General features: G+C 33.0%; 1 protein-coding gene across 1 annotated transcript; it reads right to left on the bottom strand.

Moving 5' to 3' along the window:
- Positions 1 to 3,901: 3,901 nt before the first annotated feature.
- Positions 3,902 to 9,935, bottom strand: LOC111395760 (O-fucosyltransferase 3-like). The gene is made up of 8 exons (XM_023021898.1): positions 9,273 to 9,935; positions 8,133 to 8,200; positions 7,960 to 8,048; positions 7,696 to 7,858; positions 6,615 to 6,904; positions 5,406 to 5,610; positions 4,763 to 4,920; positions 3,902 to 4,668 (listed from the first exon to the last, which is right to left on the bottom strand). Exons 1-8 carry the CDS (start codon positions 9,472 to 9,474, stop codon positions 4,359 to 4,361), a joined length of 1,485 nt encoding a protein of 494 aa, XP_022877666.1. The 5' UTR covers positions 9,475 to 9,935; the 3' UTR covers positions 3,902 to 4,358.
- Positions 9,936 to 12,067: the final 2,132 nt, after the last annotated feature.

The following is a 12,067-nucleotide window of genomic DNA, read 5'->3' on the forward strand; positions in this document are numbered from 1 at the left end:
ACTTTACATAATATGTTACATAATGTCATGTGTCAGTTTAAGATACAGTCAATTTTTTCATTCATTTTTTTTCACCACATCATTATATGTGATCCCTTATGTGCCATTTTTATATACAAATAGTATAATCCAAAAAAATTTCCACTTTCTTTTTCACACTTCATCCTTATGTGAACTATTATATAACTCTTTATGCACAAGTAGCATCATTCTCCAAATATATGAATATAATTAGTGTTACTCGAAAGAGATCACTAACTATATTAGAGTAATTTGATTGTTGGCACATATAAAAGGGGTTGAATGAATGAGGATTAGATGAATGTTTTATAACTCGAGTGAAATCGAAAATCCTACCTACCTAATCTCATAACCTTTTCAATCATGTTCATTAGATTTCCTGGTTTAGTTTAGTAAAACTATAGTTACAAAACACACTTTAATTTGATAATTGGTTACCATTTTAATTTGAGTTGAAGCTAAGTCAGTTTATAAATCAATAGTAGATAGTAGTCTCTGTGACGATACTTGAAATTAAAAATTTACTTCACTGTTTGTCATGATACGTACACTTACGAAATTACACGAACAATAAGCTAAAAGGATTGTTAATTGATAAGAATCCAATTAACAACACTGTTGAAAACAATGCACAGCCACAATAATCAAAGAGGTCAGACTTAAAACAATGCACGGCCACAATAATCAAAGAGGCCAGACATCCTATCTATGGAAATTGTGCATTTGTGAGACTTTCATGTAAATGAAGTTGGCAACGATGTTTAGTTAACCTTAAAAGTTGCTTGATACTCAGAAGTAACTTTCTTGAAAAGCACATGAAGATATACTTTTTAAATAGTTACTTTTAATTAACTTGTAAGCTCATTCATATATGTCAATAATATAAATAAATAAGTTTATTTCTCTCTAATAACTTAAGCTTTTAGATAATGTGGTACAATAGAATCACCTTTGAATTTCTTCACGAAAAGGTCTCAGCAGAAAACTATATATTTCACAATGAATCGAAGTTTGTGAACTTTTGCATCCATTGTGACTTCGAACCACCTTATAGTTCATGACTCCATTTCTAAAATGGCTGATGAATCCAGAGCGGCTCCTATTTCGTTCTCTTGGTACGAGGTAGAAGTGTGACATTGAGAAGTGTATTTTATACGCTTATTCATGGTATTAAACATTGATATTTAGTTGCTCATATGATGAAATATAGTCTAAATTGTTATATTTTGTGTTACATAGGTAAAGTTCAATAGTTGAACAAAGAATTGGAAGAAACAAAAGGAAAACCCAGAAAAAGAGCGAAATCCAAAGATGGGGACAAAGTTGCAACAATCCAATAGTTGAATCAGACCATGAATCTGAGATTGAAGATGCTAGGAGTTCAATTAGATGCACTTAGAAGTTAAGCGGGCTCAACATAGGTTAAAAAGGGAGAAAAATACGTCGTGTGGAAGTACGAGGACCAAAGTACACAAAATGGAAAGCGTGTTGAACTATACGGTCGCATAATTCAAAATCAATGCGATCACATTCAACCATGCAGGGACGAATTTAGAGTCTATGCAGTCGCATGCAAGAACACTATGCTATCCCATAGTACAAAATTTCGACTGAATCTCAAATTTCCTTATACGATTAAAACTCAACTTGACAAGGTTTTTGGCAATATGTTTGACATAGATTCGAGTCATATATATACCAGAACATCCCATACACATAGAAATCCTCTTTTATGCAACAAAACAACTTAAGAACTTAAAAGTTGTGAGAGAAATATATTGAAGAAGAGGGTAAAAATCAAATTTGTGAGAGATTTCAACCAAGAATTGCAAGAAGATTATCAATGAGACTTCATACCAGGAAATTTGCACAATGATTGGTCGGAAAATTCAAGAGATGTTAAGAATCCATCATTTCTCTTCAATTATTCAATTTTTGGGTGATGATGATGATTTATTGTAATTTCAACATGCTAGGCTAAAGTTTAACATTGTAGGACAAGATGATTGTTATGTGATTTTTGGTATTGATTAACTATTTTGATATCAAGTATGTATGTTTTCTTGGATGTTTATTATTATTTTCACCGACTTCTCAATTAATTGACTACTAATTGAGATGATCATTGTTATCGAGAGAGACAATAGGTTTTAACTAAAAATAATAAACATTGTAAAGTCCGATAAGGGATAGAGATATACCTCTATACTTTACATAATTTTCATTATTGTTCTAAACTGTTTAATGCATTTATCATGTTCACAGCTTTCACCGAGAGATAAGAATGTCACATGAGAGGAGAGGAATAGATTTGATAACTATCAAGAGATTTTCAATTAAATTAGGAACATTGACCAACAAGAAAGACTATAAACTGTCACTTTAATTTTTTGTCCTAAAAATGAATTAATAAGGGGGATTCAACTTCTTAACAATACTTTCAAATATTTTGAAAAACCCATTAAATCGCTTTCTAGTTTAATTAATAATTCAGACATTAGTATAATAAAAAATTCAAAATCTATTTGCTATTCGATTAAGGTTGCTATTCATTTGAACTCGATTGAATACTTAGTTCTTGTGGGTTCGACATTTTGCACACTACTTTATTAATTGTTCACGACCCTATTCATTCTCGAAAAATCAAACGACCAAATACATTGCCTAGTAAACAGATTACACACAGAATCACCTGATCAGAACAGCAACAAGTCTCCATTTGATGCTACAACGTTTGGGTATGGAATTTTCTCGGAGGGAAACAGAAAATTTGGAGTTCTAAAGGCAGGTTTATTGGAAATAAAACAGTGCATTCCAGCAAAATTTAGGCGAATTGGCTGAGGTCCAATGGCAATGTCATATTGGAAAAGGAGAGTCCATGGAGTTGAGGACTCAGAATGCAGATGGTAATTGGAGGTTGTGGAATATTTCTGACTTCCATGCTTGAAAGGAAATTAACCTGTCGTTTGAGAACCCAGTATGAGAAACTCATAGTCAGAAGGTTCTTTAATTTTCTTGTTCAGCCATGAATTCACATTGAAAGCTTCAGAATTTCTATATCCTGTCTGATAATGTCTCCCATTCTTTGTAAATTGTAAATTTTGATCCGTGGATTTCCATGGCTGTGAATGACTGACTCTGCAAATATTCCTGTTTCTTTTGCATGACAGAGAGAAGAAGGCAGTTATAATTGGATCGTGATCACAAAGGGTAAAAGGTCACTTGTAGATCAATTTCTTTCTATATACAATTAAGGAAGACAAATAAGTTAAAATCTTATCCATTATTTATACCGAGCAATATCGTCCGACCTTGAATAATGATCTACCTTAACTAAATTCAAAGTCAAATTTTCAACAAATGAATAAATCATTCGGATATTTAAGTATACGAAAAGGGAGAATTTTTCTAACTTAAAATAGCTACTCATCAGGTTGGTCTTACTTCATGGTCGAAAAATGGATTAAGACATCCGTACACATTCAATCAAATATCAGAAGACACTTTGTTACTCAGTGTGACCTACATGGACAACAACACAAAGATGGGACCCTCGGAATTGGCCATACCTGATAGGTCAGGCGAGCAACCCATCGGCCCTTTGTCCTTCTTGGATAAGCCATGCCATCCTTTTGTATAAAAGTCGTGTTTCTCCCCAGCCCAAGCTTCTAAGCAAATTACACGGGTGGATTAGAAACCTATGCTCGTCCATAACTTTAGCATTTATATCTTGTTTAGATATTGTAAGGGAGAGGATACACAGCAACTGCAAAAGCTTCCACTCCTCTGGCCCCTGCTCGTCTAACTTGAGCACTAGCCAGGCAAATTCATAGGCTGGAGGTGAATCAAATTCACAAATCCTGTTGAAACAAGGAACAAATATCAATTCATTCAAAGAATGAAATTCAACCCTTTCCCTCTAGGTAGAGAGAATTTATTTCTTCATCATGTGAACTTTTTACAATTGGATAAGGGTAAATCTTGAGCAAATCTAACAACTTTTCATGATGGAAACAATGAAGCAATTTCCTTGTAAATAATTGTGATATCAAGTGACAATACAGGAAAAAACTTTCAAACAACAGAAGAAAACAAATACATATGAACAAATATGAATGAAGACATTAAATGGCAAAAAGGGGAACTTCTAAGTTGAATTTCCTCGTTTCTTTCATTTGTTTTCCCGCTGTTTCATACAGAACATTCCTGTGAAGATCACATATTCATATGTTTCAACTTCAGATGAAATTTTGGGGTTTCCTGCAAAGCTTTTCAACATGGCATGATTTCTTTCGCTTCATCACTGTGTGTCTGTGTGTATCATCGAGATGTGGAATCTAAACGTCTACATTAAACCCATTTTTGGGGGGCATATCAGGCTCTACTGTAGTCGTATTACCAGGGCCTAGTAAGTCGTCACAACTTGTGCTCTTGCAGAAGCACTCTCGAGGATTTGCATAGAAATAATCTTCTTCTTTAGGCTTGTCAGCAATCCTACGCCGAGCCGGCTGTCCCATTTTTCTCTCATGTACCTGTCGCACTGCAACTGAAAACTCATTCCAGGAAAGAGTCCCATTCTGATGTAAATCCAACAATTCTACAAGCCTTTTCCGATCCAAATGGATGGTTTTTTTAAATCCAAGGTACCTGGAACAAATTGAATTAGAAATATCAACCAAACATTGGCTAGTAAATCAATATAGATAAGAAAATACGCCATATAAACATTTGTATATAATACCTACGATGACCTTCCACGACTCTTGCCATGTTCCCATCATAAGTTGGAATAAAAGTATTACTGGCAACAGAAACCATAAAATCCAAGGCCGCCATTTGTGATGAATGATTCCGGAACAGCCGTATATCTTCTGGACCTAGCAGCATTTCCTTTTTCACCTAAAACAACAATGACAATGACATTTATAGAAACTATGAGTACAAGAAGAATAAATGACCATCGAGTTTAACAGGTTGACGGGTCATTTAAAATCCTATGCAAAGTCAGTCATCTACAACATTTCCCATTTTGTAGCCCATCCTTTCACTATGCAAAGCCAATTAGATGAAGTGGCATACCCGGCGTAAGGTAGCTCCATAGTCCATCCACAACTAGCTCACTAAGACTCCCAGGTGAATATGCTGGGAGACGAATTTAAATATAAATAAACTACTCATATTCCATAAAGCAAGTAACCACGTGTCAGGTGGTTAGCTATTGCTCCCTTTTATCCAAGCAGCCCAATAAAAGGTATTCCGTTCCCCGGAAACATACTTGCACCAGATATGAAAATCATTGATCACCACCTGCTAAATGACTTCCTCCAAACCCAATATTATAAAGGAAAGGAAGGAAGAAAGAAGGATGAAGTTGCAGCACTCACAATCCTTGGGAAGGTGGCCCTTAGAGCTGCAAGTCTCCGTTCAGTGCCAAAGATTTCACCCGATGCAATATAGATCTGTGTCGTGTTAACAAAACCCAATGCCTGCAGAATCAAAGCCGTTTCCTCAGGGGTAAGAGGACATAAGCCTTGAGATCTCCTCTGTTCTGATACTATCTCTTTCTCCCTCCACCAAGGGAATGCATACCTGAACCAACAATGAAGTAAAGAAATGTAAAAGGAAATATGTAAGCAAGAAAACTGAACAACTTCCTTTAGCAGGACAAAAGAGGTAAAAGATGAAACTGTAGCATTGCAAACTATAGAATAGAAAAATCATTATATTTGAGCATCATCATTGTATTAAATTTTATGTTTGTTGCTCTTGTTCCTGAGTGAATTATGTAGTTGAATTTTAAGCAATTTATAATAAATAGTTAAAACATTCTCATTATGTTGTTTGCCCAAAATGATATTGTTCAGATTAAAATTTACTTAATATTACAAATGACTGGCATATAAATTAGGGATCCTTTGAAAACCTAATAAAGTTTCAGCTTCAAAATTAGCAACTGTTCTATGACAGCTTAAGAATAATTGCAGGATGCACTCATTTCAGAAAAAGTAGCAACCTCAGTGTATTTGATCATGCAATTAAATAGATATACTTCACAAGAACAATGGCTTTTGAATACTAAAATTCAATAAGTGTATCATTTAAGATTTAGCACCCCTAAAAATTAACATGGGTAAGTCAAAAGCTCCAATATTATGGTTTATGTCGGTAGCCTCATTGGATTTCTAATCACGTTAACCTTAATGCTGGTTTGACGGGGTTTCTTTTAAGTGGAGTTACTATTGTCCGAGCATTGAACTGGAAGCAAGAAAAGGGGAAAAAATGGCTGTGTGTGTGCACGCATTTCATTCATCTAGAGATAATGCGGGTAAGTCCTCATATTTCATATCCAACATCTCATCTGTACAATAAGAAATTTCAATAGCATCCATTAACTACAGAAAAAAATTTAAAATTTAAGCAACTTAAAAATCTATCTTTTACGTCCGTGAACACATTCAGATGTGTGGACTTACTGATATCAATAGAAAGATATATAAACAACCTGGAATTGTCATGATGAAGGAATAAAAATAAAATAAAATGATCCGATTAAATCCATTTTTAATGATGATTCAATTTCATCAATCAATTACCTTAACCGTTTGAGTTCCTCAGCTTCCTCTTCGGTGCAGCCACGAGTACAACCTGAGAAAGCTAACATGTCCATCTCATATCTTAGATGCAATGCTAAATATGGACCCTTCTCTTGAATAATATGAACCAACTTGTTTCCTAGAGCCTCAATCTCACGTGTAAATTTTAGTTCCTGGAAATTGACACGACATCTGAGTCTCTGAAGTTCAATAGGGATCCCATTGTTTGCAAGTCGTGCATCTGTTTTGTTGAAGTGAATCACCTTATGCTTGCTGAAGAGAGGCAAAATCTGCAAAATCAACTCTGAAGCATCAGAAAATAATTTCCAACTGTATTTAGTGCAAAGGCCTACCCAAGACTAACATATCCAAATCAGAGCATTTCCAAGAGACTCTTTGAATATAAGAAGTTCCAGACCCACTCTCTATAATTAAATGCATTCAAAGTGTTTCAATTATCAATGTAGGAAAACAATAAAATAATCTATTGAAAAGCTAGTTAAAATAAAAGATAGAGAAAAATAATAAATATTTTTGAGGAGTAGTAAAATTTAGTGATGAATATAAATAACTTGCTGGAGTACTACAAAATTTTAACTCTCTAAATTTATAAATGCTCTTTAAATGATAGAATATGCACTTTAAAAATGGAGGGTCTCTTGGAGATGCTCTCAGATACATCTCCTAAATCCTTTTTTCCACTTTGTAAAAACTTTATAGAACTATTTTTTTTTATAAGGAACGGATGAACTCCATTGTCAGCTCTCCGAAATTACGTTGTTGACCTATTTTTTTTTTTATGAGAAATAGATGAACTCCATTGTTAGCTCTCCAAAATTACGTTGTTGAATTACAGAAAAGCACTCATTCCTATTGAATTTCTAAGAACCTGAGCATCTTTCTTATTGATTTGGTTTTAAACAAAATAGTCTAATTTCTGATGCATGTCACAACCTCTATCATCAGCACAAAAAGTTTAGCAACAATATTCATTGCCTATGAAATCACCAATGAATGCACAAGATGCTTGTGTACATGATACGACAATCTTTAAAAAAAAAAAAAAAAAATGTACACAAACCTGTTGTAAGTAGTATTTCTCATTCGACCAGCTAACAGGAGACATTACAAGTGGTTGATATTGATATCTCTGGCTAAACCTCTTTGGCAACCTCTTAATAATACGAACCTCATCTCTTAATGAATCAATGAAATGTCTCACATCAAAAATATCCTCAAAATTGCTGCATGCCAAAAACAGCTCAACTTAACTTTTATCTATGTAGATTTATATATATGCTTAAGTACAAAAACATGGACCATACTTCTCCACAGCAATAAATACCTATGATCAGCCCAGAAAGAAGTCTTATCAAGCTCTGGAACAACCAAAGTAAGATTCAAAAGCCGAGCAATTGTCACCATGTCACAAATCTAAAAAGTAGGTAGCTAAATTAGTCAGGGTGAACATAGACATTAGTAGTTCACACAGGGATAAGCAAAAAAATAAATACAAACCGCAGCACGCATTTGATTCAAGCCACCATTGCAAGAGACTTTGAGAAAACCATTACTTGTGTATTCCCCTGCAAAATATTATGGCGTTCAAGAAGTACATTCATAAATTCATTTCAATGTGACACTATCTTATGCGTGTAATGCATCCAAAAGAAGACAGGAAAATAATTCTAAGGCTTCTCAATAGCTGACATGATTTCTTTTGTTTACTTAAAAACAGCGAAAGTCAAGTTTCAATGGTAACTTCTTACAAGTCAATATGTTTGTCTCTCAACTTTATTTATATTTATTTGCAGAGGGAAACTTGGACGAGAAGAGTTCACAAAGATAATCACAGAAGAAAATGTGAATGCTAATCCTGGGTCATGGCTTCACAAATGCTAGAAAAAATAATAGGTGAGAATTCCATTAAAATTCCCAAAACCAAAGATCATTTTACAACTTTATCCAGTTGAGGTAAGAAGAAATAGGCTCATAGACAACATAAAATCGAAATGCATCAATTTGCACATCACTAATTGGACAGCAAACACCATAGTCATATCAAAGATGCAATCACATTTTATTGAGATGTCAGGTAACACACTTAATTCGACTTTTTTTCCTTTTAAGTATACAACACTTAACTTTGCCAAAACAAAATAACTTCAGAATAGCACAATAGCTATCACTAGCTTCACCTACTTTGAACTGAAAATCACATACAGTCTCGACTTTCTACCTAATATAGAAGTCGTAAATATATAATCTCTAATCACCTCAAGGGAAAATTAAAAGAGCACTCATAATAGCACAACAGGGACCCTGTCGTTAGCTTCACCTCCTTTTTGAATTCTTTACTCAGAACGATTACTCTACATTCCAAATATCCTTCCACTACTCAAAACATAAAAATATTGCCTTGAAAAGAAAATGCTCCTAAGATAGAAATTCACAATCACAACTAACACCAAGTAGTAAAAAATGTACCATCTTATAAACAAGTGCATGTTAGGTAAATAGTATTAAACAGGATTGTATAGTATAATTAACAAGATTTTAGCTCTTTTCGTTCCTTAACACTCTCTAATGCTATTTAATCCTGCCTAGTGCCTACTAAAAAAATAGCAAGAGCAATTTGAGCTAAAGGAGGTTACTCACTGGCAGGAACAAGGGGTGGGGGCGAAGGCGGCAACGGGTCTTCAACACGAACCCACATTCTCGTCGAGCCAGCTAATCCGGTAAGCAAGCGGGGATGCCAAAGCTCCCCAACGGAGACAAGCTGAAGCAAACATGCCCACACTAAAATGCCAGAACAGACCCTAATGAACCAAACTTGTAACCTTCTTGTCCTCTGTATCATCTGCCCCTGCAATGGTGGCAATTTTTCCTCAACCCCAAATCACACCCCAAGAATTAACTTGATTATTTACAACCTATATATGTAATATGCATACATATATTTTGTGGGTTCATTAAAGATTTGAGTCTTTACACAGATTGAGTGATTTGAGTGTGAGGAATTTTTGAGAAACTGGCAATATCGGCTAATTAAAGAATTGGGGGAGACAGAAACCAAGGGAAATCTAGGGAGAGAAAAGTGGGTGAGAGAGCGTTGAATTTCACGAGGGAAATTAGTTAGAAATTAATGAGGAGAAACTTTCCCAGTATTATATAATTTATGAAATTGAAAAAATATCAATTATCAATAAAAATGTTTCTTGTTTTTCAGGGGGATAAAATTAAATATTGTTCTTGATTTGGTGTTGGAGTGAAAACGGTGGCATAATGATGGGAGAGGAAACTGTGTGTGTGACTGTGTGAGAGAGCGAGAGAGTATTTATTTATTTATTTATTTTTATTTTTTTTCGATCTCATTTCCGTTCTTGGTGTTGCTCCAGAATACTCCATTCTCGATGGGAACAAATTTTTTTGTTAAAATAAACTCGTTTTAATTGCGTTGAACGTCTTCAATCTTTGCTCAATTTTGCAATTATATTTCTAACTTTTTTTCCATTACAGTTATATCCTCAAAGATTCTCTTAATTTTTATATATTGCATGTAATGAAGGTTTTCGTCCATAAAATTTATTAGGCTTATTCGTTTCTTATATTTTAAAATAATTAATATTATAAAACAAAATAAAAGCTTGACAAAATAATTGACCCTAATTTCAATACATTTTAGTAAAAAATTAGATAAAAATCTTGATCTAAGACAGGATATGATTTTGTTTGAAGGTTAATGATTAACATGCAAACGAAAAAAGTTGAGGATATAAGTATATAAATGATCAACAATTGAAGACCTCCATTGCAATTTATATATGGATGTAGATACTTAAACTGTGGTGTTGATTATTCGTGTGAATTTACGGGGTTGTTCACAACTAAAATTTTGATAGATTTTATACGATTATAAATCTTACTAATTAAATATGGTGAAAGTTTTAAAGATTTAATTATATGTATTTTAAGCTTGAAATCCATTCAAATATTTTAAAATTTATCTATTAATGAAGTCATCATGGATCCACTACTTATTGAGGATACCTAAATTTTAAAGAATTTTACTGAATGCCATTAAAATCTCAATTGAAAACATCTAAAATTTATGAAAATTTTAATTGAGAACGCCCAAATTTAGAAGAACTTTTAAAATTCATCACAATCTCAATTGAGGATATTTCTTTAATCTTATTTCAATATTAATTTAAAGAAAGATAAGTGATCATTGCTATTTAATTGAATTAGGCTTAACATATTTAGCCTCTATTTGACAATCATTATTAAGATAAAAGAAAGTTTTGAATAGCAATTTTTTTGAAGAATGAAAAAAAAATGATAAAATTCGATTTTACTTGTAAAATATTTTGTTAAGTGAATGTGCAGTTGAAAATGAGTACGAGGAAAAAAAGTTGTAAAATAATAGTTATCAAATAAGAGCTATTAGAACTTCATTTTTTAAAATATTATATTTTGAATCATACATTCTCTGAATAAAATAATCTCACACAAACTCAATAATTTTCCTACTTTTTGACCAAAAAATCTTCAAAAAATCAATATTGTAAAATTTATTCTAGTTTCATTTTTTCAAAATGTTTTTTTTTTTTTTTGTTTCTGTTTTTTCAACGTTATAAAGATTATTTATGTACTTTGAACTTCACAGGATATGGCTCGATTAGTTATCAAAAATTTACCCCCTCATTTGGCCATTTGATTGTAAGAGAAGGCTTTTTAAAAAGCTTCTTGAATTGAAATCAAACCTAGTCCTCAATTTAAAATTTCCTACTTAAAAGGTCTTTTTCATATAGAAAAAGTAAAAAAAAAGGGGAAAAAATCTTCATTTTTGCAAGACATAAATTCTAAAATAAATATAAATAACGAAAAGAAATTTAAAACGTAAGTTCAACACAATTCGAATTACTTAGCTCCTATTTGATCTCCATTTTTGGAGAAAAATGTATTATGGTATAGTGATTTTTTGGAGAATGAGTGGTTAAAAATGCATTATTGTAAAAATAGGGCTCAAACATGATATTAATTTGACATGTTCAGAAAACGACCACTTGAAAATCGAGTCATATCAAGAGCGATAGTGACACCTCAAACTCGAGTCAACTCGAAATAGATTCATATTATACAAACATCAAAGAATCCTACGCGGAATATGACTCTTCACACTCAATTCCATTTTCCTTTGATCTCTATCTTTCAGTTTCAAAACCCCGTTTTCTGTGAAACACTATATTCCTAATCTAAACGCACCTCCATTAATTATACATCCACCCAGCTTACAAGAAAAAAAAAAGTAAATTAATGATGATTATATTCATGCCAAATCTTTTAATAAATCAAAGTCACGAGTACAGGGAAATTTTAACAGAACTTGTACCGACACTGATGTGACAAAACATGATGAAATGTTTTTTTCTTTTTTCTTTTTTTTCCAA

The sequence above is a fragment of the Olea europaea genome, chromosome 1, assembly GCF_002742605.1.
Source record: "Olea europaea var. sylvestris chromosome 1, O_europaea_v1, whole genome shotgun sequence".
NCBI classification, from domain to species: Eukaryota; Viridiplantae; Streptophyta; class Magnoliopsida; order Lamiales; family Oleaceae; genus Olea; species Olea europaea.